General features: G+C 37.0%; 3 protein-coding genes across 9 annotated transcripts; 2 read left to right on the top strand and 1 right to left on the bottom strand.

Moving 5' to 3' along the window:
• The first annotated feature begins 3,931 nt into the window (after positions 1 to 3,931).
• Positions 3,932 to 9,875, top strand: LOC113731527 (DNA polymerase kappa). Of its 2 annotated transcripts, XM_027256835.2 has the most exons (14): positions 3,932 to 4,133; positions 4,356 to 4,528; positions 4,701 to 4,874; positions 4,983 to 5,106; positions 5,198 to 5,298; positions 5,436 to 5,522; positions 6,205 to 6,300; positions 6,443 to 6,563; positions 6,654 to 6,782; positions 7,557 to 7,648; positions 7,936 to 8,047; positions 8,357 to 8,688; positions 8,919 to 9,253; positions 9,494 to 9,875. In XM_027256835.2, exons 1-14 carry the CDS (start codon positions 4,019 to 4,021, stop codon positions 9,657 to 9,659), a joined length of 2,157 nt encoding a protein of 718 aa, XP_027112636.1. In that variant the 5' UTR covers positions 3,932 to 4,018; the 3' UTR covers positions 9,660 to 9,875. The 2 variants fall into 2 exon arrangements, with proteins under 2 accessions (XP_027112636.1, XP_071930966.1); XM_072074865.1 differs by lacking the exon at positions 3,932 to 4,133 and having other exon boundaries at positions 4,390 to 4,528; positions 4,701 to 4,821.
• Positions 9,876 to 11,945: 2,070 nt separating this feature from the next.
• On the top strand, positions 11,946 to 16,152 carry LOC140035132 (uncharacterized). 2 transcript variants are annotated; one of them, XM_072074866.1, is made up of 4 exons: positions 11,946 to 12,272; positions 13,479 to 13,749; positions 14,694 to 14,754; positions 15,397 to 16,152. In XM_072074866.1, the coding sequence occupies exons 1-4, from the start codon at positions 12,202 to 12,204 to the stop codon at positions 15,990 to 15,992; spliced, it is 999 nt and encodes a 332-aa protein (XP_071930967.1). In that variant the 5' UTR covers positions 11,946 to 12,201; the 3' UTR covers positions 15,993 to 16,152. The 2 variants fall into 2 exon arrangements, 1 of the variants encoding a protein (XP_071930967.1); XR_011839080.1 differs by lacking the exon at positions 11,946 to 12,272 and having other exon boundaries at positions 13,607 to 14,859; positions 15,397 to 15,438.
• A 2,660-nt stretch (positions 16,153 to 18,812) lies between these two features.
• LOC140035131 (uncharacterized) lies at positions 18,813 to 23,724 on the bottom strand. 5 transcript variants are annotated; one of them, XM_072074863.1, is made up of 9 exons: positions 23,353 to 23,724; positions 23,072 to 23,221; positions 22,530 to 22,659; positions 21,944 to 22,078; positions 21,431 to 21,535; positions 21,020 to 21,189; positions 20,802 to 20,901; positions 19,472 to 19,530; positions 18,813 to 19,239 (listed from the first exon to the last, which is right to left on the bottom strand). In XM_072074863.1, exons 1-9 carry the CDS (start codon positions 23,448 to 23,450, stop codon positions 19,164 to 19,166), a joined length of 1,023 nt encoding a protein of 340 aa, XP_071930964.1. In that variant the 5' UTR covers positions 23,451 to 23,724; the 3' UTR covers positions 18,813 to 19,163. The 5 variants fall into 5 exon arrangements, with proteins under 5 accessions (XP_071930964.1, XP_071930961.1, XP_071930963.1 ...); XM_072074860.1 differs by lacking the exons at positions 18,813 to 19,239; positions 19,472 to 19,530 and adding an exon at positions 19,741 to 20,319 and having other exon boundaries at positions 23,353 to 23,717; XM_072074862.1 differs by lacking the exons at positions 18,813 to 19,239; positions 19,472 to 19,530 and adding an exon at positions 19,741 to 20,319 and having other exon boundaries at positions 23,072 to 23,234; positions 23,353 to 23,714.
• Positions 23,725 to 26,013: the final 2,289 nt, after the last annotated feature.

The following is a 26,013-nucleotide window of genomic DNA, read 5'->3' as shown; positions in this document are numbered from 1 at the left end:
TGTCCCGTCCCTTCTCTAGTCACTCCTTTTCTCTAAATGAAAGTATAGGCTCTCAATACGGAAGTGCAATGGAAACAAACCTGAAGAAACAAGATAACACAACAGCCATAGGAGCACATGCTTGTAAAGCTTCAAAGTCGTCATGGTGATTTTAGCGTGTGATGCTACAAGACAAAGTTAAAGTGGGCAGAAAAATACATAATCATTTATATACAGTGAGTGAAGATATCGGTAATCTGAAAAACATATTATTGTTTGTACCAGGACTGGATTATAACACAAAGTTAATGCTTTAGTTTCTTTCACAGTTGTAAAACATCTATACGTACATATATATGGGAAATGCTCAATATATAGAAGGTTTCTAATTTCCCTGTACATGCGCTTCACCTTGCAAGCATGTTTGCTATATAGGCTCAACTTTGTCCTTTAATTTAAAGAGTTACTCCAGATTGATTACCAATAGCATTATTTTGAATCGTCAATTTGGTTCGTGGAAATTGCAATATTGCACGAGGAAAGATTGGTCCTCAATATTACTTGCCTAGAATGAATCATTTTATGATCCTGCTTCCTATTTACAACAGTTATTTTACGGTTATCACTTGATTAGTGGGATATCCTAGAATTAATGGTCCCAATATTTCTTTGATAGCTGCATGAATCATTTTATGATCCTGCTTATTTTATGGTTATCACTTGATTAGTGGGATATCCTAGAATTAATGGTCCCAATATTTCTTTGATAGCTGCATGCATGATTACCATTTTGGTTAACAACCACCTACATATAGGTTCAGAAAAGTTTTATACAGGTCAAAAAGTTTACTATATTGTCAAGAGAATCTCCTATTGAAATTAATATATTACCAAAGTGTTTTTAATCTGGTACAAAAGCGTTCAGATTTTTTCCATAAGGAGCTTATTACGTTGTTTTACATTAATAATTGAGAATTAAGAAAGGAGTTAGGCATGGAGTTGGGCTGTTGGGAAATAGGGAAAGCTTGGACTCACACATATGCATATTGAATTCTGATGTGCAAATTTTTTCTTTTGATGCAGTTAATATAACGGCTTCGTTTACAAATTTACTAACTACATTTAAATTGAAAGGTGGCATAAGCCAGCTTTGTCGAGTCATAAGACGGAGTTTTTATGCTCAACGTTTCTTACATTCCCATTCAGAGATTTAGTTTACGATCATTGGCAGCCATGGGAATGCTGTATACGGGCTTGCACGTTCGAGGTTTCCAAAGGGCAGCTACCTGATTATGAGAAGCGGTAATTTTTCCTTCTAGGGTTGTGATGGTGGACCAACAGAGTAAATTCGCAAATTCAGGTGGTTGTTAGAAGGAGTTTTCGAGTTGTTAAACTCTGATCGGATAGTGAATCGGCTAAATTATTGGATTAGGATTCAACTCATCGAATCAGTTAAATCGTTCTCATAAATTTGTTGACGTCACCATGATGTCAAAATTATTTTACATTTTTATAAGTTTTAGAAATATTAAAATTAAGTTCTTGGTTACATTCAGTCAATCGTACAGAATGTTCCAAAAATATTACGCTTTAAATAAAAAATATACCTAAAAATTATACATGAAAATGTGAATTTATGTTTACAATATGTCCATTTTCTAAAACTACTTGAAAAACTAAATTAAAACAAATCATACCTAATTCGATTTTTTTTTGTTGGGAATATCGCTTTATAATGCAAGTTAGAATATTGATGATAAATTGATAAGATGATAGGGATGAAAACTTCTTAATATAGATATCACTTAGGAAAGCAAGTGATTTAAGTGTTTACACAAAGTGGGTGGCATTTTCTTTTTTTTTTGGTTGCCTGCCACGGTATCCAGGGCTTTGCCCTGACTAATCCGTTGGTCGACCCGGGTCGCACACCAGATCAAGCAATCGAATCAAGTTAGTATTGCCTAATTTTTTATGGTTTGAATGATTTTTGACCAAAATGATTTTGTGCTACTAACCAATTCGAGAAAAAAGTCAATTCATGGTTGGACCAATTGATTCGATCCGGCTCTAACAACACTTCATTGCATTTGCGTTCAGCAAATACATTTTTCACCTTTTGAGAAAAAGGTTAGAAAACTGCCATCCTTTATGAATTTCTTTTAAAAACTCAATTTTCGAGAATTTACCGTGGACGAATACTCAGTCATATTTTAGGTGTAAAATGTTTTTGGGTTCCTTGAGCTTCTGCATACTGATTCATCTTTGATTAAGAAGATAACAGTCATCGTGAAGAATTCTTATCTACTTGGGACTACGGGTGATAAACATACATTTGCTCTAGCTCTTTTACAATAATGCAAATGTTAAGTTAATTTTACCACTAGTTTTATTACAGATAAAACGTGCTCTTTTGTGGGAACTTTGTAAAGTTGGCATATGGTTCTTCTTAATTTAGTTTTTGCTCGTTTTATTTTTCCTTATCATCCATGCACACTTCATCATTGAAATAAAATTTTTTTTTTTTACACATACAAGGATCACAAATAAGTAAAGAGCAGGGTCTTCCACTGTACAGGTAGTAATTGATTGACCAAAATGCAGATTTAGGTAAAGAGCAGAACTGTTATAGTAGTTTGAAATTTTTTACACGATCGATTGTTGCAAATCCCTTTGCTAGAAAGGCAGGAATATTGCAGCTTCAGAAATAGTGTAATATATATACATTGCTACTATCACGCTGTAAATTTTTCTGACAGGCTATTGAATCTAATGCAGCGTACATCTTTACGAACTGGTGAGCCAAAATGAAAAGCGAAAATAGGCGGATGTAAAATGGGCCACACAATGGGCTTCAGTTTCTGGTATGGACTTCCAAATGTTCTACCAAGACCAACAATAAGCTCAGACACTCCTACAGGCCCAAATGTTCTACGAAATTTAACACCCTCTCAATTCTGTTGGTTTTTTCGCGCCTTTGGCCCTTCCCCTTCCTTCTCTTCCCAACCAATTTTCATTTTCTGATTCTCTCTGTCTCTCTCTATGTAAAATGGCCGAAATTTCGAAGAGAACCAAAAGCTCAGAGGTCTCAGTCTCGGATGACCGATCTTCTCAGCTTAAGCCATTGGGCATCCTATCACGCTTTCTATACTGACGCCAACGCGGGTTCCTTTTATGTTCCTGATGACTTAAAGGAATACCGTAATAGTGAAACTAACAAGAAAAGGTCTGGTACTGTGGCCTTAATATGGCTTTGATTCATTGATGCACCGGTCATCTTTTTCCGCTGACCCTATAATATTCACACGAGTTCGAGAATGTAACACACACACACACACACACACACATATATATATATATATATATATATATATATATTTATGTATCTAGTCGGTGAAAATGTTGTCAAAGATTAGTGTAAGCTTGTAATGTTTTGATGTACTATCTTTGTACTGAATCAGTGTATGCCAACACTTATATAAACTGACAGTGTATACACTATAATCATTAGATTCATGACATGTGTATAAAAGTTAAATTTCATATTTAAGTTTACAATAGTTGTTATTCATCCAATACTGATGGTGTATACATTGTCAGTGTAGGAAATATTAATTCATATATGAAACAAAAAAGTGATTAAAAAATCCATTTACAAAAAAAAAAAAAAAAATATATATATATATATATGTAAAAATTTACAATCCAAACAAGCCCATTCATTAACACGGTTGATTGTCGTAAATGCTTATACTAAAGGGAGAGAAAGACCGCGGCATCGCGCTGCCAATTTTTCATAGATGCGTAACGAAAAGCAGAAGAGAGGCCGATATAAAACGGACCATATGACGGGTTTCAGTTTTGGAGCGGACTTCTAATTTTTCCAACTACAGCGACAAGGCAGGGAGACAACGCCCCAGGCCCAAACGTTCCAATAAAATTAAAACTTCACTGTTTTGTTCATTTTTTCGCGGCTTCGGCCATTCCCCTTCCTTTCCTTCCCCACCAATTTTCGTCTCTCATTCTCTCTCTCTCTCTCTAAATGGCCGAAATCTCAAAGAGCAGCGAAAGCTCACTGGTCTCAGCCTCGGATGCCTGCTGTTCTGAGCTTAAGCCATGGGAATCCTATCACACTGCCTACACTAACGCCAAAGCAGGTTCCAATTTATTGTTACATCAATTGCTCCTTTAAAAAAAAATATATATATATTTTTCGTGAGGTTTAAAAATTGGTACTTCAGATTCTAAATTCTGAAAGTTTTTTCTCTTATGCAATTTGAATTTTGAAGTGTGGATTTTATGATATAAGGACCTATGTGTGCCCAACTGATTTTGTAGTGAATGTGCTCATGCCATGAATTTTGGGCTAAAATTTGTAGGTATGGAAGGGGTGGATAAGGAAAGAGTGCAGAGAATAGTTTACGAGATGAGTAAAGGTTCTAAATATTTTGAGAATGAGGAAAGAAAGGAGGCTTGTATGATGCAGAAAATCGAAAACATGCGCGCCCGTTCCGCTAAGCTCACTGCTGCTGATTTGTCTCACTATCAGAAGGTAGCGTGTAAATAGATTGAACTTTTAGAAACAAAGTTAAATTAACTCTTGATCATGGTCAAACTAAAAACGCATCAAGAGTGTTTTTTTTTTTTTTTGGCTTGGTGGATTGGGGGAGGGGGGGGGGAAGAGGTGGATGTTACTAAGAATGTGCGTGTTTGGCAACGTACAGGTTGCTGATAAGAAGATTTTAGAGCTGGAAGCGCATCGTGATTTATCGAGGATTTGGCTGCATGTAGATATGGATGCTTTTTATGCTGCTGTTGAGACATTATGTAATCCCGCACTACAAGGCAAGCCCATGGCTGTTGGTAGCATGTCTATGATCTCGACAGCCAATTACGAGGTTTGATTGGCTGTGCTATTTTCATTTAGGCAGTAATTTGATCTGGGACCATGAATTCTATTTTTGATCAGAATTTTTGGTTTGATGAGTTTAGTTTTCTCGTAACAGGCAAGGAAATTTGGTGTACGAGCTGCTATGCCTGGATTTATAGCACGTAAATTGTGTCCTCAATTGATTTTTGTTCCTGTTGACTTCAAGAAATATACCCATTATAGTGAATTAACAAGAAAAGGTCTGGTACTGTGGCCTTAAGATGGCTTTGATTCATTGATGCACCATTCATCTTTATCTGCTGACCCTATAAATTCACCTCTTGACCTTAGTTTTCTATGAATATGATCCCACCTTTTTGGGTGCAAGTTTGGATGAGGCATACCTGGATATAACAAATGTCTGCCAAGAAAGAGGCATAACTGGTGCAGAGGTATGTTAGTGCGTGTCTTGATATTTTCAAGCGCTCTGTCCTTGCTGTCTCTTGGCCATTTGGTTTCACTTCCTTTCATCAATATAGATGCTTTAGTTTGATTATTGACTTTTTCTCTTTTGTTGTGCTTTTGTAAGGTGGCTGAGGAGCTCAGGAAGAATGTCTACAATGAGACGGGCCTTACTTGTAGTGCTGGAGTTGCACCAAATCGCTTACTTGCTAAGGTGTTCTGGACTTAAGAAAGCAAATCACGAGAGATTAATCTGCATATTACATGTTCACACATAATTTGCACATTCATCTGCTATAACTTTTACGAGTCTAGGATTAGATTGTCATGCTCTTAAACTAAACCTGGCAAACTTGTAATACAAGCTTCTAGAGCATATGGTTTTGGCAGGTTGTAAGCAGTTTATATACACTTCAGACAACAGTTTTGTGGAAGAATTTTTACATAGTGCAAAGATCTTCGGGGATACGTTGTTGGAGGTTGATTTTGTTTGTTTGAATCATGATTAGCTTTTAGATTTTTAATTGAGCAACATATCAGCAAGGTTTAATGCCAAAGCATCTGCCAAGCTCCACTTTAAGAAGGTCTTCTTCCCTTTTTTCCTTGTAGTGATTCTCTGAGTTTGTATAGGCAATTGCACCTTATACGTGAGCTACAGTTCCATGTTGTTTGCTAAAGAGTTTATTGTAGATTTTTGCTTAGAGAAGTTGTTTGTTTTTTGAGTTTTATCCTTGGGAAGGAGGGAGTCGTAAAATTCTAGCCTCTTTCACTATAAATAGGCATTGAAAACAGTTACTTTTACCAAGTTCTCAGATTCAAATCTCCTTTTCCCTTTCTCTATGTCAAATTTGCTTTATAAATATCGTGATATTGCTTTGTTCCTTCTTTTTCACCAGGTTTGCTCTGATATTAACAAGCCAAATGGTCAATTTGTACTACAGAATGATCGCATGGCTGTCATGACATTTATTTCTTCACTTCCTATAAGAAAGGTAAAATTCTGCATTCACTATTTCCCTTTCTCTTTTTGGCTGCTCACAGCATTGATGGGTTAAATTTTTGCCCAAGTTGGCAATGTTATATCTTTTCTGAATTTTGTATTCTCCATCTTATTTGCCCAAATGTCATATGCAGATAGGGGGGATTGGCAAGGTAACTGAACAGATCTTAAAGAATGTCTTTGGAATTACAACATGCGAGGAGATGCTGCAAAAGAGTAGTTTTCTCTGTGCACTTTTCTCCCGCTCTTCATCAGGCATGTTCTTGTTTTGGCTTATGTTATGATTTTTCTTGAGCATTCTGCATCAAGTTCACATGTACTAATGTTTTTGCCTCCTAATTGCAGACTTTTTCTTCTCAGTTGCTCTGGGACTTGGGGGAACCGATACCCCTCAAATTAGGTTTAGGAAAAGCATAAGCAATGAAAGGACATTTTCTGCCACTGGTGATGAGGAATTGCTTCACAAGAAAATAGGTAAATGTTTTATGTGATTTTCAATTCTCTCTTGGTATGCTATCTAAGTGGTGTGTATCCTGTAGGAAGTGAGTGAGGATTTGTTGTCGATTATTTTTCTTTGTAATGGAGCTTAGTGTGGACAGAAACTAATATTTAATCAGATGAAGGTTTACAGACTGGTGAAACTTAAATCAAAGACCATATCACTTAGCTTTTTGGCATCCTTTGCTTATGTTTGTGCATTGACTTGATGGATTTTTTTTCTTATTTGACTATATTGTGAAACGTTTATTGACTGGGCTTCAGGACATGCTTGGATGTTTGATACATAAACATCAAGAATTGATTTGAACATTTATAAATTTTTTCACTATTTTTATCACTTTTATGCCTACCAATTTATCACTATTTTATTCTCTTGATGGAAGTTAAAGAATTTCGAGTGCATTTCAAGGCATTGATGACCTGCATAGGGACACTGCTTGTCTCTCTGTCTTCCCACATGTTCTAGATGCTAGCAGACATTATAAATCCTAAAAACTGACTGCAATTGCCTTCTCACAATTTGCTTCTAGCTGCATGTTTTGGTAGAATGCTTTTTCCTTTTTGTTATTGGACATCTAGATTACTTTATTTTCACTTGTGGATTTTAGAAAGTTAACCGGGGTTTTAGTACATTATCGTTGTGTTCCTTGAAATTAATGCTTATCCTGTTGCTTTCACTGCTTTTTCTTTTCAAAACCCTTTTATCACTTGATCGTCATTCAACTGCTCCTCAACTTGTCATTGCAGTGGATCTTGCTGAAATGCTTTCTGCTGACATGAGAAAAGAGGGCATTAGTGGAAAAACATTGACGTTAAAGTTGAAAACTGCATCCTTTGAGGTACTTCTGCAGCAATGTCAAAAGCTCGGGCCTTGTATTAGAATGTTGCAGTAGCCAGCCTTCTAAGCTGACTATCGTTGCTGCTTTCCTATTTACGTCTTCACCCTAATTCTTTTTTTTCCCTTCTTTTTGCAATGCTTCTGTCGTTTTATGCACTCTATATATCTCTGCCATCTTGAAAAGATTTGTTTTTTTACTCTCCAAACTGCTTAAAGTAATAACTAGTGGTCCATCACTGTTTATTCAAGGAATCAAATGTCTCACTTGACTGAAAATTTGCAACCCAGGTCCGGACGCGTGCTGTAACTTTACCAAATTTTATAAGCTCCAGTGAGGATATTTTGAAGCATGCTTCAAAACTATTGAAGGCTGAACTCCCTGTATCTTTGAGACTGATAGGTATGGAAACAATTTCATGGTAGTACTACTCATATGGTTATACCAAGTGAGGAATTCCCCCTTTATTTTCTTATAATTTGTTTCCTCTCTTCTTGCACTTCCATATACCTTCACTTTCTAAACAAGATGAAGTGATTATGAGATTCTTCACTAGGTATCTATGTGACTCCATCCTTGCTTCCTCCTTCCAGCAAAGTATCTTGGTAATAATGATGCCACCCGATAGGGATACTGCGGATGTGTACATTCATGAAGCCTTTGTTATAATCTAAGGATGATTGACAAGAATTTACTTTTTCTTCTTTGTAGGACTCCGGATGTCTCAGTTCAGTGATGACAAAAATGATGTTCCTTCTGATCCTACACAAAGAACTCTTTCCAACTATGTCATTCCGGGAGGTCCTTCCAGAAGTAATATCAATGACAGCATGCAGTTGGGCTCGGAAATTAGTGATAGTGCTTTTTCTATTGACACAGATGGAGATTTTCCAATTGACAGCCATGAGAGATGTTCTGAATCAGTGGATGCAAGCAATTATGACCAAATGACCAATGTTCCTGTTGGGAACTGCATCCTGGGGCAGAAGACTGAAGAAGTTTGGAGCAATGTTGAACTTCCGACCAATGAGGTGACAGAAAATGTATACTATAGCTTGAGAAATTCAATTTGCTGGTCATGACTTCATTCTCTTATGTGCTGAATCGCAAAGTTAATATACCACCTTTGTAGTCCATGTAGAAAGTAATCTTCATTTGTTGGTTAAAACTTGAACAATCAAAAGACGAGCAACTTTCCTAGCTTTGCTTTCTGTATCATCCTTGCAGTGCTAATCTTCTATGATGTTTCCTCACAAGATTTATCCTTGCTCAGGATAATGAACCTAGTATAGTAGGGAAATCAGTTAAGCCATTTGCAAATGGAGATTCTCTTCCAGTAAAAAGGGATCCTTTTCTTGGAGGGTTTGATGGAAGCCGTGGACATACATCAGAAAACAGGATCCACCATGAAGATCTTAATGCAGGGTTTTCATCACATCAGAGAGTATCATTTTTCTGGGCGGAGGATTACAAGTGCTCAATATGTGGGGTGGAACTGCCTCCAAGTTTTGTTGAGGAAAGGCAGGAGCATTCGGATTTCCATCTTGCTGAGAGGCTTCAAGAGGAGGAGTCAGGAGACAATGTTATAAGCCTCACGGTTAAGCCGAGGTATCAAGTTTCTCTCCTCTCTGTGACTTTTGCACTACTTATTTAATTTGTTTGGTTTTCTTTACCCCCTGCTTGTTGTCCCCCCCTCTCTAACTTGTACCATGATCTCTTTGACCTACTTAAATCTTTTGTAAGTGGACCGTATAGTATTACACACTGTAACCTTACTGTTTTGCTCGATGCTTCTATGATTGACAGTCTCTTATATTTTTAAATATATTGAGGTTCTGCCTTTTGCAGTGCCTACTGGAGTTCTGTTCTAAAGAGTTCAATGTGTGCCAGGTTGGTCCAGAGAGAACATACTATCAAGGACAGGAAGACAAGGAAAAGGCAGAAACCATCTCCAGCAGGTGGTAAACATGTTCCAATCGATGTCTACTTTGCAAAGACGAGTCAAAATTTCTGATGCTGTATTAGAATAGTCTGTTGAGGGGTTTTACAATACACGCACATGAAAGAGGTAAACGCCTCCTCTCCCACACGCCACAGCCCAAATGTATCCAGTCGTGTACAGTGTTCGAGAGAAACCAATCATTAGATGCAGTATGTACATATCTTGTAAGCCATGTAATCGTTATTCATAATTACTGAATGGGGTATTTATGATATGCACATTCCGTTCTTTTGCCGTGTCGTGGTTGTTGTGCGCTTATACTTCTGCAACAGTTTCCTCCTCATAATTATCCGTCAAGGTCACGAATCCATCTGGGAAAATTGAAAAGAAGAAAGGTTGGAATCTTGGAGGCAAGCCACCGGTTACAAAAGCATATCACGAGTTTTTGAGATTTTCATGAAAATGGAAAACAGTGAAGCGGAGATGCAAATTGCATAATCAATAGACATTTAGAGGCGGAGTTTTGGGAAAAACGAGGTTGGATCATTGTGCGGTCTGGGTTTAGCAGTTGGTGGTTAATATCTGCCCACGTGGTTTAAAAGCATCCCAAAATCTTCGTCTACTTGTTTCAGTGGGTAATGGTGGTTACTCCACCAATCTCCCGTCGGACGGGTGACACAACATCCTTTTGCCTCTCGTTTTCCTTTTTTGGCAGCTATGGTTTTAACACACGCTATGAAGAATTTTCCGACTTATATTCCTCATCTGGAAGCACCCACCTTGAGAACCCACTCCATTTCTTTATTCGCTTCATCTCCTAATGCAGCAGTTTCCTCCAAACTCCGTTCAGCTTCCCCCCTCAAAACTGAGAGAGAGGACAATTTTCTTGATGGAGTAAACACCGCCCCTACTGCTGACGCAGCTTTACCAACCATGGCTGACATCATTGAAGCATCAAAAAGGCAAAATCTGGACCTCCACATCCAAAGTTTAGGACCCTTTTTCAGAATAACGGCTAAAAGCTTGAAAACTGGCAATGAGCTTGGCAGGGCAGAAGGACTGGTGAGGCTGTGGCTAGGAGGAAAGATTCTTCATTTGGACTCCATCAAACTGCGCAGGGAGACCTTGGAGATGGAAAAATCTATTTTTGGGATTGGTTTGTATGTTGGAGCAGTTGCAATTAGATATGGATACGATTGTGGCTGTAAGCAAGCTGAGTTACTTGCCATCAATGACACTGATTTATATCATTCCAAGGTTACAGCTGCTGTTTTCTGGAATTTTAATGGTTTTACAAATGAATATATCTACTAGATGATTTGCTGTCTCTGAACTTGAAATCTTGAATTTTGGCTGCAGCTTGTTAGGTTTTACAAGAGAATTGGGTTCAGGAGTGCGTACGAAGTGACTGGTTCGTCCTTTGGGGATTTAGCGGACATGTTGGTGTGGGGGGGAATTGGGACCAGGATGGATGCTGATATTGAAGAGCTCATGATCAAATGGTGCACCAGATTCAAACCTCAGGTCTTAGATTAAAATAGGCTGGCCTTTGATGTTGTTTTGATCAGTAGAAGCAAAGATTGGGCTTGGAAGGAGGATGAAAAGATGGTTTATGCGAAAGAGTCCTAGTAACAAATGCGATGCTTTTAAATGGATAGAGAAACAGGGCAGGGTTGAGATCTTTGTCATCGTGTTCTGTGGTTCCCATTTTGATTCAGATTCTTGTGCAGGAAATGAAAAGAGCGAGCATTCAAGATTTTAGATTCTCGTCTGTTGAGTTTTCTACTTTTCTGAACAGATGAATGCTGATTGTTAACTCATCCACGTTTCAATTTTGTAGGAACAATTCAATCATTATGCGCAAGCACCCAACGAATTCGGTGATAATTGTGAACTGAACTTGAAGCTTGATTTGGTGTCTGCATAAAGCCATTGCTTCTTTGGTAAAAGGAAAAACGATAAAAAAAAAAGTTAATAAATAAATAAATATGTACAAATATACAAAAATAAAAAATAAAAATGAATAAATATGTACAAAAACATGTAGATAATTTAAAAACCTATTTTAATAAGAGTGGGATGCTATGTTATCCATGCTATGCCAATCTATCATTGCTAGATTTCTTTTTTTTTTTTTTTAAAAAAATCTACCGACCTTTAATTTTATCGTCAATAAACAATTTATCATTGTCTTTTTTTATTTAAAAAACAAAAAAATTGTCCTTTCCTCTATCCAAAAAAAAAAAAAAAATTTGTGCGGTCCCATTATTTCCTGATTTAGTGGATCTTCTTATCAATCCTGAGCAAATTTTCAAGATTATAGTTTTTGTAATTCTTTTTTTTTTTTCCTCAGTTCAAGATTGTGCTGACTATCCAATCAGCGCAAGTCAAGCCCAGAGCAAGCACTTAACGAAACAGGCCATGGTACGACACAGTTTAGATCTTATTGGGCTCAAGCTGCCTCTGACAGCCCATGTCACTATTGAACGAGTTCTCCTGACAAGGCACTGATAGGTAATTACATACTAGTACTAATTTCTGGTCGCTGTACGACCCTTGTAGCCCTAATCTGTCTTAGGTGAAGCTGAGAGCAAAAGAGGTGGTCATAATAATCATGTCTCGTCGAGAAGGCCGGGACTCGGAATCAAGGCGCCATCGTTCCAGGTTCGATGAAGAACCACCCAGGTAGTTATGTTTTCCCGCATATTCTCACGTGATCTTCTGTCTTTTGTGAGTTTTCATTGTTTTATTTATTGTACATTGCAATTTGTACCTGACATCATTTTGCAGATTAACCCAAAAATGTTTGTGTCGTATGAGTTCTTGCATTATGAATTTGCATGTTATTATAGCTCTCAAGATTCAATTTTTAGAGCAAAATATTTAAAAAGGGTATAAGGGGTGAAATTTGAGTATTTAGAATAATATTTGTGGGTTATTCTTGATGGGATTTGATAATGGTGAATGGCGATCTAGGATTGGTCATTGAAAGGTCGATTTTGTGGGGCAATTTGCAGAACTTTTCTGTTTTTTTTTTCCTTTGTTGTGGGTGCGTGGTCGGAATTGGTTGGGAGATAGAAGAATTTAAGTAACAGTGAGGAGCTTCGTGTTTATCATCTCGGGAAATGCAGCAGGATGTAGCTTCATCTCAGCCCGCCTTGCTTCGGCTTATAATTATTTACATCTTGTACATTTTAATTGCTGTAAACCAAGTTTTGTTTCTTTTTATTATTTTTATTATTTATTTTTTTGGGGTTTTTTTGTTTTTGTGTTTGGGGGGGGGGGGGGTTGTTAAGAAAACTGTTCTGGTTTGATTTTACGGATAGAAAGTTGGCTACTTTGACTTCAAGCTTTCAGACCACTAGCAGCCTTGGCTAATATATTTTATAAGGAGTTCTTTTGAGGAGATGTTATTTGAACTTATCTGTACTGATAATACTTTGGCATTATGCAGTGACTATTTTACTGTCAATCCATGGTTGAAGCAGAATTAAAGATAAACAAATGAGAGATAAAATTGATATTTAAAGCTAGATTCTACTTTATAAAGCTTGCTGCTTGTCTCCACGTCTGGCGAATTAGTTTGTTTGAACATTCCATAAAACTTATTGATATCAAAACTTACTACTCCGAGGTTTCATATAGGGCATCGACAGGAAGTTGCGTTAAAAGAGTTATCTTCTCCAGAGCTTGATTGAATCATGTTTTGATCTTGACATTTTTTTAGAACTCCATTGCGTTAGCCTATTTGTTTCAATTGCATTTAACTTGCTGAGATTTCCCAGGTGAATGACACGCAATTATTGAATAAATTATCTAGTTGGATATTAGCACCAGTAGTCACATATAACCTCAGATAGAGAACTTATTTTACCTGTTGGTCTTTCCTAGTCCCAAGAGATCTAGGAGGGATGGCAAACCGGAAACTGAAAGACCACCTGCGAATAGTCATTTGGATAATCGAGACCATTCAGACCGTGATCAAAAGCACCGTCGCCGTCTACAGGATGCTTTACCTCTTGAGGCCTCATCGGAACAGGATTCTAAAGTAGGAGGAGCAGCTTTGAGCAAAGAAAAATCTGACAAAGCTAGTTTAGATCATGAAGGAACCAAGGTTTCTTTGGATCCGAAGGATATACCTCGGTCACGGTCATACTTTCAGGTGTCATGTCTAGTAATAAATCTCTCATCTTACGCAAGTTACCGTGGCTTTTTGATTGATTTTTTCCTTTACTGGTTGCTGAGGAGCTGATATCTTGTTTCTTTTGCATTTTTTGGATTCCCAGGTTTACTGTTTCTCCATCTGCCATAATTAAACATCATGCAAACTAACAGCCGCAATTTTGGTGGCTTTATTGATTGTCATGCTATTGTTGTCACAATAGCTGAGAATTCTATATTGGCCAGTTGTTTTTGGGGTAGTCTTAGCATTTATCACCTGTTAGATGTAGGTCGGTGACTGTGTTGCTGATGGGTGCTTGCTGACTAGTAATTGTGTTGTAATATACTGTTCATGTGGTGTGTGTATGGGCTTGCTCTCATTTTAGCTCATTATAGATTCAGATTTTGGATTATCAGTTATTTGGATGTTCTTGTTTGCTTTTGTATTTAGATTATAAATTTTTAAGTAGCCAAAGAAAAGGTAAAATCCATAATCCACCAAAGGATAGCTCTGTGATTCTGAATTCTCTATAATTACTTTCCATAATCAGATTTTGCAAAATCTAAAGCATATCAGAACAGGCCTATGTGTATTAACTACTTCCTCAGTTAAAACTAGTAGACAGGGTAGACCAAAGAAGCATAGATTGTTTTTTAACATTACTACATAGTTTTGACAGTATAGATTGCCAGTTGTGTTCATACTTTGCTTCCACCTGAGCTTGTGTCCTAGTTTAGTTTGTGATTATATCTCCTACACAATTATATGCATCTGAATGTTTGACTGCTTGAAGCCCAAAATGTATCTCTAGCATATGATTGTTACTTGGTCGTTTAAATGTCTATATTTGGGCTGATATATGGGGATACTCTTTCAGCCTGGTGACTTGAAGTAGCTCCATATGTATAACAATGTTAGGCTTGCCTGTGCATGTCTTATAACAGCACGATGACCGTGGTAATGCCGGGCAAGTTGGTAGAAGTTTTGGTCGGAGAGCAGCTACAGGTAAGTTCAATCTTTCCTTAAGTGAATTTGTTTGATTATCTGAATCGTCTTGTTTCTTGCATTCAGGAGGATGAGACTAGGCATCATTCTACTTTGGATTTTCATGTACATTGTTCTGAACTTTATCTGCATATGTTAATTATTATTTATTGTTGAACCTGCCCTTAAAACTGATTCAATAAATAGAATATGACATCAAGCTGTCCTTTATTATATGATAATGACTCCCTGTCTACGTGCAAATGTAAATATGACTTGCAGTGTAGTTCTTTTGATCGGAGCCTTCTGGCTTCACACTCTTCTTATATCCTGGTGTTCAGTCTTTATTGCTTGTTTATTTATTTGGTCTTGTACATTCAAGATAAGGGACTTGGGTTATCAAGTTTTTTAATGGTCTTACAGTTGATGCAAGAGGCAATTGCATCAACTGGGTGCTTAGCAATCTTCAGCACTATTTATCGCCCTTTTCCGGGTTTTCACTATAAATTGGCTTATATTTTGGTTACATTATTAAAGATGAAGAAAAATATATCCACTAATGTTCACCTGCGAATCTGTAACAACTTGTGGATCTACTTAATATGCATCTTTAATCTTGGCTTTCCTGAACTTGAAAGAACTCCTTGTTGTTTTCTGGCAAAGAGCGTGGATGGTGGAGGGATTCAAAGGAGCAACAGAGTGAAAGGGGAAACAGGATATCTACTGGTGACGTGCAGAAGAAAGATGATCGGGCACCTAGAGTTCATGGAGAAGTCAATGATGCTTGGCGCCATGATAAGTACTTTCAAGTGGAGGCAGATCCCAAACAACCTGCAAAGAAAAGGTCATTCAGGGAACAGAAGGATCAGGATGATTCTGGGAAGGCTGGCAAAGAAGTGGAAGAGCTTTTGAAGCCAAACCCTGAAGAGAATCCCGTGTCAGAGAGTGCAAGAAGGGATGAGAGAGGAGGCTACACCTCACGTCATTCAGACAGGCCTGAGCAAGGGTTTGCTGGGGACAGGGAGGCAAACAAAGGTGATGCGTGGAGAAGTCACTTCTCAACAAGAGATAGGTATGGCAACCGTACTGGAAATTACAGGGGAAGAGATCGATTCACAGCAAGGCAGGGGTATCGTGCAACAACAAGAGGCCGTGTTGAGAAATGGAAACATGATCTCTATGACGAGGCCAATAGGAGTCCTAGTCCTAAGAATGAAGAAGATGTCGTTGCAAAAGTTGAAGCACTCTTGGCTTCATAGCAAAATATTGCTTGAAAAGTTGGGAGTGCAATGAAGCTAGAGTTGTCGTTTGCATAGAAAGTTTCGTGTTTTCTTGTTCTTCGGCTGCTTTTTGGGTGTCCCAACCTCACTACTGTTCAAGATGCTGAAATATGAAAATTGTACTGTTCTTGTTTCGTAATTTGATTCTGGTTCCTAGCATAGCTAATAGCTGCTTCTCGTGCTAAACTTGATGACAGTGTTGCAACCAACTTGCAGGGAGGGGCTTTGTTTCTTTATAGGTCTCAAGTGGGGAAGTGAAAAAAACATTCCGAACATCTGATGCGGCCTATCCAACACGAGGCATTTGAAGTTTTAATTGTTATTATGATTATAGTGTTTAAAGGGTTAAATACGATTAAGGGAGATTAATCATAATAAATCATTCTGTTGTTTGCCCTGTTATTCGCCTACCAAATTATTGTTCAAGAAAGTAAAACCCAAAGCAAATTAAGGACATATCTACAAACATAAGATACCCCATCCAAACTATTTGCATTTAAAATAAATAGATAATATGAAAGTGAAAAAGCTACCGTTTGTAGAAGAATAGGAGAAGGGATGACCCCCACCAAAATGAGAGTCAAAAAAAAAAAAGCACAGATTATAACTATTCAAAATTACTCCACCGTCTCTGCATCAACAAAATACTCATTTACGTCTACCATATGTCGCATATCCTAATAAAATTTGGAACGACTATGTAAAGCTTTGTGTTCAGAAGGGGATCATATGTTAGAAAAGGAAATCGAATTCAAAACAACGAAACAAGTCACCTAATCATTTAGGTGCTGTATTTGTATTTATGGGGGATTTTTTTTTTTCCACAATAAAGTAGAAGACCCTTGTTATCCATTTTACCATATGCTAACTCGGCTATGATCAAGGCAAAGAAGAGTCCAAAACAAATTTAATCGAGATAGATACTTTCTTAAACTTGCTATTACCATAATAATCATCAGGTATCAAAAAAGCACGTCTAATTTGTTCCACGGTTTATGGGGTGTAATATTAGTCCCCAGCTTGGAGCAGCAGTTTGTTTGTTTCCAAAAGAACAGCAGAAGGAGGATTCATCATCTATGCATGACAAAGTGAGAAATATGCATGTAATTGGCTGTGGTTGAGATCATATTCCTTCACAATCACACTACCACTAGAAAGTCGACATATGAAGCTCATGCTATCAATTCACAATACCAGTGTAGTGTCTGAATATCTTTGATTTTGGATCATTGGCGTGATGCCGGAAAGAAACTCTTTGTTCGTTCTGCTATTAATGTCTGTTTTTGTTTCCTCAGGTTCTATATGTTTCACTTATACGACATTGAAAAGATAGCTAATTAGTCTTAGGACTCCAGAGCTTGCAACTGCAGTAATTCTAAAAGATCTGCACGCCCCATGAATACATTTTAGTATCGTTTTTTGTTGTGCTTGTCAAGACACTCAAAAGTTTCAAAACCCAGATTTAATTTCCATTTTACTTGCTACTTTTTTTGCAATTTAATACATACATCTGCCTAATCTGATTGAAGAAGTATATGCTTGCAGGAAATCAGGTTCAAGCAGTCGACTATGACCATAGTTACACTCCTGAGGCAAGTTCCGTGCTGTAGCTAAGATTAATCTAATGCTACTCAAGCATTTTATATTATGCATGATATTTGCATGGTTGTAGTGTTTGGCGAAACCTCTTAAACCTCAGCATAATGGAGGTCAAGTAATCAACGCAGAGTTGAACAATGGATTAAAGGGCTGGTCATCCTATGGAGGTGCAAAGACAGAAACCCGAGAGTATGGTGGCACTAAGTTCACTGTGGCTCTCTCAGAAGTTCAACTTGGAAAAGGACAAATTCTACATCATCTCTGGTAATGTTAGAGGATAACAAAAGTATAGAAAATTTTGACCTTGTTAATTTACTAACATGAATTATATGCATACGTCTTAAAGACTTCTTTTTGAAACGGATATTCTAGAGTCTGGATATTCAATGCATAATTTTCTACATGTCTCTGATATTGGACGATGCCTCATCGTAGCTTGGTTACAATTAAGTAATCGAAGTTCTAATGTTGCTGCAGTAGTCTCAAAGCATCAAATGATTCCCATTATGCTGGTTGGTCTATTGCTCAATTAATCCGGTTGTTGCTCAATCGATGTTGGTCCATGTTTCAGGACCTGCACACCTTTATTTTGAGGTATATTCCCACTTTAAGATGTGCATTCTTCCCCTGTGCTTCTCATCCTTGTTTCGTGATGATTCTTTCTCCGCTCTTGCCCGGAGTGACCATCCCATCCGTTGAATTAAGGACAACCATTTAGCCAAGAAGAAAGGATATCTCACCGGCTTCGAAGCATTAATTGAAAAGGTAAACTGATCAATCACAATCTTGAACAAAAATATGGTACGGTGGATCACGACTATTTTTACTAATTTGCAGGCGCGCAAAAGCAACGTAAAAATCCGAGCAGCAGTCGATATCAAAGGCGCTCCCCGCTCCATTGATTAATGCATCATTGGCTTTCAGATTAAAACAAAACAGTTGCGGCTTTGGTAGTGCAATGAGCAACAGAATCACAAGGCTTCCCCTTTATCAAAATTGGGTTGGAAGGCCATTTTTATCTTCCTCCTAACTTACCTCACACATACGAACCGCACTTGACATATTGGCTAGGGCAGCATTGCCCATTTGGGTCACGGAATTGGATGTTGACAGCCGCTGGCCGCAGGTAAACGCTATTGCCACAAATTTTCTTCTTCGTTAATTTGAATGGTTCCAACATATTAAATAAAGCACCAGGCATAAAAAAGTGGAATGCATTAATTGTTCATCCCCTGAGACTTGATGGATCAATTAGCATTCTGGTTGTTACATTTTTGAGCAATGCACATCCGGCGATAGGTGGGGTGATGATATGGGCACCACCATTTTGTTATAGAATGTGTTTAACTGATGCCAATTTCAAGAACCTGCAATAAGTAGTGGATAGACTCCTTGGTGAGTGGAACCACTGGGCTTTGATGGCCGCCGCGGATACGAATGGTTACTTTCAAACATCACTATCTCATGGAGACTACGAATTGAACATCAACCATCCTAATGTGGCAAATTCATCCCACACTTGCGGCATCGCGGTGGCACCATCCGCCAAGATTATAAACTTTGAATTGTCGGCATGAGCGGTCTTAGACTTTGAGAGATGTAGTCTCTGATTTCTTCAAATAAAGACCTAAACAAATACATAATAAATTTGTGGTGCCTTGACTTGTTTGATAAAAAATGTAAAAGCATTAATATCTCGATTATGCTTTAGGACGGGCAAGAATTTAATCATAACCAACCATCCTGGACTCCCTGAAAAACTTTAGGATGGGTGAGGATCAACTGAGAAAGCAATCGGGTTGCGCCCCAATTCAATCCCTACAGGCATGAAGAAGAAAAGTTCCACCATTTACCAGTACCTGACAACCCATTCCTCTAGCTGCAAGAAACTGCTGTCCAACTGGCATGACAGCTCTAGCTGCAAGAGTGATACAAGAACATAAAAATCGAAAATTGTGACCTAATATGAATGAGACTGTTACACTGATTTTGGAACAACAACATCCTTGATAATTGGAAAAGACTACTTATTTTAAATAGCTAAGATGGCCGTCACGCGAAACTCGACAACATCGATTTTCCATCGCAACAAATATACATATATAAAGCATTTCAAGAATCTTGAAGATTGCTGCAATTCCTTCAGACGGCATTTTAAACATCATCTAAAGCGCATGAAATTGTGAACTACACACATAAAGGAGTAAATTTGGTTCCAGAATCTAGACTGCAGTAAAGCAGTATGAATACTATCTTCTAAACAAGGACAATTTGGTAGAGCTACAGTCTACAAAGGGTACCTACTGCTGCAAGCCAAATATCGGATCAATTTTGGGATTCTAATCCACAACCAGAGAAATACCATGATTTCTGAAACCAAGCCGAATTTGGTTGACCCACTGTGAAAGAAGCAAAACTGTCATTGGTACCTCGTCAACTAAAACTTTGAACCCTAAAACGTTCTTGATTACATATTTAGATCTTCAATGTCAGTCACCAGATCTCCACTATTAAACCTTTTATTTGGTAGGTCAACCACCAGCTGACCACATGCGCCACTTATATCTTGGCCCATTTGCTTACGAACTGTCGTTCTAATATTGTAGACTTCCCGAAGTATTTTCTGGAATCTGGTGACTTTGTCTTCCTGGCTGGTTCTGAAGTGACTTAGATCACCAATTGGATTGAAAGGAATCAGGTTCACAACCTGCCGTACATGTTGGAACGCATTGCCCAAGCTTAAATGCAATAGAAAGTACATGGTCCACCAAAAAGAAAGACAAACATTTTTTTGCAAGCCATTCAAAAGAATGTAAATGAAACACTTGCAGCATATGGCCAATATTCGTTAAATGCCATATCAAATACAGAAAAGGAATACACACACACACAAGCACTGTGTGTGTGTATGAATATATATACGCATGAACGTATGTATGTATGCACGAAATTTAGCATATCTATACAATCATACAACAAGCATGGCATCTTATATTTTATAAAATAATATTTAGCAGATTCACGTTCACTAAAACCATCAAAAATCTGAAAAATATCTAAAATCATATACAGTATGTGGACTAGTTTTATCTGGCAAATCCAAAATGAACTCAATATATGAAGCTGCTATAATGCTCTGAAAGCAGTAAAATAATAATATAGAACGACAAATTGGAATTTGAAGCTCACCACTTGAAATGTCTCGAGCAATTTGCCAAGCTTGTGAGCGTGCTGCTCCTCATCATTCACACCATCAAGCATTATGTATTCGATAAAAATTTTCTGCTGACTAAATCATGTACAAATTATATATTCTGACAATCTGAAATCAGATTAGATAACAAGAAATAACAGAATACTATATGAAGATGATTCTTGTGAAAATAGAGATAGAGAAAATTAACAACCATTTCTTTTGATATTCTGCCAGTGCATCCATTAGTCTATCCAGGGGAAAAGCACGTGCTGCAGGCATGATTTGACATCGAATGTCTTGAACAGGTGCATGCAGTGAGACAGCTAAGTTTAAATTTGGGATATCATGCTGGAGCTTCTTGATAGCATGAATAATGCCAACCTACAAAAGGTTAACGTATAAGAAAAAAATTAAATGTCTGCAGTAGTAACTTTAACTCAAGACAGGCAAGGAGCATCACATTACATTCTACACTTTGAAACCAAAACCGGTAAAGCAGCTTCCAATATGAAATAATAAAAGACCAAAACTATTATAAATACTCACAAGTAATCTTCAACAGAAAAATAATTGAAGCTTTTAGAAAAGGTGCCGAAGAATAATATCAATGTAAAACCCCTACCGTCGAGACAGTAATTTTCCTTGGAGACAGTTGAAATGGTGAAGCTGTCATAACTCTAATAGCTTCAACCAGGGCAGAGTAATTATTCAGTGGTTCCCCCATTCCCTATCAACAAAATGAGACATTAAGTCGAATGTATTGAGTTTGGAATAGTGCCAATTTACAGATAACTCCAGAATATGAATAAACAGCACTAATATGTTGAACATTGGGCCCCCAAGGGGGGGGGGAGGGAGGGAGAAGGAAAAACACTAGAAGCAACATTAGCAATCATGTTGATCAACCAAAATCACAGAATTTCAAGCAGATCGCCAAAAGTTTACAAATATCCAGGAAAGATTAGATTTTTGTTATGAGACGGATGGAGTTTAAAGAGACTAACGATCTAATTTGCATTTGTAAGGAAAACTATGGCATTTTAATAAAAGAAAGAGATGTAAGCCTTTACAACTTACAGCAGGGGAAAAAATAATAATATATGCTTGAATGTGCAAAGAAAGAGAGGATATATACCATGAAAACAACATTACGAATAGTTGACAGGTGAGAGGCATGCACCAACTGTTCCAATATTTCTCCTGTCGAGAGGTTGTTCTTGAATCCCATGCTTCCGGTTGCACAGAACTTGCAACCCATTTTGCATCCGACCTGAGAAAGGTTAAGGAAGTCATAAGTTATCTAGTCTTCAACAAATTACTTTAGTGTACAATACACAATAAGTATGCAAACTTAACTATTTCTTTTGTCTGCAAATTTCATGGATATGATAAGCCACAGAATGAATTCGCCATAAGCATATCACTGCAGATAAAGCTTAAGAAAATCATCTTAAGCACTAAAAATAGTTCCTATAACTAGGTCCATTGACTCTCAGGCAAGACCTTCTATGGCTTTGCAATGTGTAGGATCCATAACATGGTAACTCGGGGGGAAAAAAAACCCTTGAGCACATTACAACATTTAAAAGTTACAGAAGACCTGTTTAAGCAACAAATTAGGTCCTATAGTGAGTTACAGGCTATCAAAATAGACCTTCTTTATAAGAAAGTTGCAGAGAACTTAATGAGAATTAAGAAACAGAAGAAAGAACAGGAAGTACCTGAGAGGATATACATAAGGTGGACCTTGGGCCACCAGGACGAGCCTTTCCATTATATTTTCCCAAACGTGTGTCGTATCTCATGATCACAGCCTCCACAAATGCTCCATTCTGTTGATTATGTACAATTCTGAACGCATTCATACATACTTTCGAAGAATGTAGTTGCTCCTAGAGACCTTTCAAGTAATATAAAACTAAACGCCCATGAAAATGAAGCACTAATTTAGATTAATAATCCACAGCAAGCCAAACTTAATACTTGAAAAGATCAAAACCAAAGAGCACTAAAAATTTTAAGAAAAGGTTTAGGACAAAAGATATCACTGTTTTAAGCACCAATTGTGGCATTTACATTCTTTATAACACTATAACCGAGCTACTTCACTCGATTTCTTTTTTTTTTTTTTTTTTGGCCTAAGTTTCATCAATTCAATGGTTAAAGTACATAATCTACCAAACTATTTTCACAAACGAAAAGGGATTTTCATGGCACCTGCATTAAAAGATAAGAGTAGTAGTAGTAGTAGTAGTAGTAGTACCTGTAATTTGATGAGGAGCTTGGTGGTGACCTGGTCGGTGGAGTGAATAACAGAGTGGAGGGTGGAGGTGGAAGGCTTGAACTTGGACCGAAGCAGAGGGTAAGCTGACGCAGGCAAAGATGGAATATCCTCCCACTGGCAATTAGGGTTCTGTAACACATACCTGTAAATTATTTTGCCCCCCGCCCCCGGGGAATTGCTTGTGAAAAACGCCTATACAGGTGTGTGTAGATACATCTATAGAGAGAGAGAGAGAGAGAGAGAGAGAGATGTATGTATACTTCCAGATGAGAGGGATGAAGTGCGCGTTGATTTGGGCATTCAGGAATTCAGCAGTGATAAAGGAAGCATCGAAGACGGACTTGAATGTCCCCGCCATTATGTTAAAATAAAGATAATCTGGATTGCCTGACGGATTTCCCAGAATCCTCCAATTCGATTCTTATACGTTGGACCTTTTCAGCTGAGCTTCGTCTACAATTTTGCAAAAATTAATGACAGCTGTTATATACTCCATCTATTTTCCGTCATATTTGTTCGTTGCCGCCGCTGCTCTTCTTCTTCCTCTCCTTCTTCCCGGGGGAAAGCAGAGCGCAGGCTGCGACTCTTGCGCTTTTGTCATACTGTTTGTTGGTTTGCTTTGCCGGCTTCCAATCACGTGCAATGCACGAGTTGAATTTATTTATTATTTTTGTTTTTGCCCATCTAATTTTTCGTTGTTCGTCTCTAAATTTGAAGGGCCTCATTTGCAAATGAGCCGTGAATTTGAAGTGCCTGTTTGATAACATAAAAAAGTGCTGAAACTGAATTTATTCAGACATTCAGATGTTGTGGGTGTTTGATAAATAAAAATTCACCTGCTGAACTTATTAAATGGTGCTGAATTTGTATATATTTTTTTCAGTACAAGAATCATAGCTGAATGCTTAATTTGATAAGAATCAAGAGATTTACTTCTGCTGAACTTATTAAATGGTGCTGAATTTGTATGTATTTTTTTCAGTACAAGAATCGTAGCTGAATACTTAATTTGATAAGAATCAAGAGATTTACTTCAACTACTTTATTTTATCTACCAAATATATCCATGTTTGTTAATTACATTCAAAATCCTTATCTAATTAAACAACCTAATATTCCCTATTCAAAATCCTTATCTAATTAAATAAAACAACCTGATATTCTCTATTCAAAAATTTTTTTAACAATAGTATTTTTTTGCAATAATTTTCATCCACAAACATTTATATTTTGATATATATTTTTTTGTGCAAATAAATATTATTTATGTGATGCAGCTTATCCACACACACGTGGCTTTATGACACCATATCGAAATATTAGATATTGGTTGTCTAATTTTCGAAATGCTTCTCGTCCAAGATCAAAAGGAGAACGCTTTAACCAAGTACATGCAATATTGAGAAATGTAATTGAACGTGCTTTTAAAGTATTAAAAGCTCGCTTTCCCATTTTCAAAACGATGAAACCATGCCCTTTTCTTACACAAAGAAACATTGTCATTGTATGCATTGCTCTTCACAATCATTGTCATTTTCATACCTAACAATTTTAAGTTAATTAAATCATAGGTTCTATTTTCTTTTTGGATTAAAAGATAGAAGGACAAAATTGTACAATTTAGATTATTAAGCATTAAGTTATGAATATTTATCAAACAGTATAAATAGATTCAGTATTAAAATTCAGACATTCATATATCTCTTTTCAGTGCTTAAAATTCAGCAAATTAATTATTTCAGTATTCAGAATTCAGATTCAGTGTTATCAAACGGAGCCTAAGTAGTATTAGATTAAAGGGTTTTTATCAATTTACCCCCTTAAACTATATCCCAACTATCAGTTTAGTCTCTAACGTTAACTTTTAGTCACTTAAGTCTTTGGACTAACGGTCAAATGAGAAGGTATTTTATAATTCACGTAAAAAGACATGTTTAGATCCAACTTAATTATAAATGGACAAATATACCCATAAATTGCCCTGCTAATATGTGAGAATTGCTTTAATTTGGAAAAACTCGCATGTTCTTATACTTTGGAAAATTATGAAAAGAAAAGGACCAGTAGGGAAAATTTTTTTACTAATGTATCACTTGAGAAAAAATAGACCTTATAATGGAATAACTATAAAATTTTCCTTCTAAGATTGTATTTGCTCGATGACGTGCAAACAGGTTGTGAAATTCCACACTTCGATATCATCATATTTGCAATATCTTGACAAGGTATTGCGCAAAATAAAAAATTTTGTAAACAATTTAAGAAAATAGAGGAGAGAAGAGTTTTCTAATCCTTGTTTTATACTTAAAGCACAAGGAGAGGGTATTTTTTGTCATAAAATTTTTCACCAAACTTTAGTTAGTTAGCATGGCAATTTATGGGTATATTTGTCCATTTATAATTAAGTTGGATCTAAACATATCTTTTTACGTGAATTATGTGAGAGCCCGTAATTTTCTTAAATACTAGATTTTATTTTTCTTTTAATTGCACGCTTTTTCACATTTTATTTATTTGGAATTGTGAAAATAATTTTTTTTATGAGTAAATATAGTTGTTAGATGATTTTTCTAGTATCGGTTAGATTTTGAGAACTTAAGAGCGTATATTGGACGTGAGACCCGCTAATGCGAAAAGTTCGGAAAAATTTGGCTAATTAGGTTATGTTTTGGATATTGGGTTTATTTTATCAGGTGTTAAGAGATAGTTAGAGATTACTTAGTTGGATTAATCTTGGAGAGACAAAAGAATATGTTTTAACTCAAAAGGTGCTAGGTGTCGCGACATGGTTGGTTCTTGGATTTTGACCCCTATTCACTAACTTTACTAAAACTCAAAATTGACCAAAATTTCTCCATTTTATTGCTTGCTTTGGCCGGCCATTAGAGAGAAGAAATCAAGAGAGAAAACTTCTTCTTCTA

This window comes from Coffea arabica, chromosome 2c (assembly GCF_036785885.1).
Source record: "Coffea arabica cultivar ET-39 chromosome 2c, Coffea Arabica ET-39 HiFi, whole genome shotgun sequence".
Lineage (NCBI taxonomy): Eukaryota > Viridiplantae > Streptophyta > Magnoliopsida > Gentianales > Rubiaceae > Coffea > Coffea arabica.
Note: the sequence above shows the minus strand (reverse complement) of the source record. Positions and strands in the feature narration are given on the sequence as shown.

What these genes read in the sequence shown, in the direction of transcription:
- LOC113731527 (XM_027256835.2), top strand. Translation starts at nt 4,019, where the DNA reads ATGGCCGAAATCTCAAAGAGCAGCGAAAGCTCACTGGTCTCAGCCTCG. An exon ending in ATTGCTTCACAAGAAAATAG is followed by an intron (nt 6,783 to 7,556) that starts GTAAATGTTTTA and finishes TTGTCATTGCAG; the next exon opens with TGGATCTTGCTGAAATGCTT. An exon ending in TGTATCTTTGAGACTGATAG is followed by an intron (nt 8,048 to 8,356) that starts GTATGGAAACAA and finishes TCTTCTTTGTAG; the next exon opens with GACTCCGGATGTCTCAGTTC.
- LOC140035132 (XM_072074866.1), top strand. Translation starts at nt 12,202, where the DNA reads ATGTCTCGTCGAGAAGGCCGGGACTCGGAATCAAGGCGCCATCGTTCC. An exon ending in TTCGATGAAGAACCACCCAG is followed by an intron (nt 12,273 to 13,478) that starts GTAGTTATGTTT and finishes GGTCTTTCCTAG; the next exon opens with TCCCAAGAGATCTAGGAGGG. An exon ending in GGTCACGGTCATACTTTCAG is followed by an intron (nt 13,750 to 14,693) that starts GTGTCATGTCTA and finishes GTCTTATAACAG; the next exon opens with CACGATGACCGTGGTAATGC.
- LOC140035131 (XM_072074860.1), bottom strand. Translation starts at nt 23,450, where the DNA reads ATGGCGGGGACATTCAAGTCCGTCTTCGATGCTTCCTTTATCACTGCT. An exon ending in TTCATCCCTCTCATCTGGAA is followed by an intron (nt 23,222 to 23,352) that starts GTATACATACAT and finishes TATGTGTTACAG; the next exon opens with AACCCTAATTGCCAGTGGGA. An exon ending in CCTTATGTATATCCTCTCAG is followed by an intron (nt 22,079 to 22,529) that starts GTACTTCCTGTT and finishes AACCTTTCTCAG; the next exon opens with GTCGGATGCAAAATGGGTTG.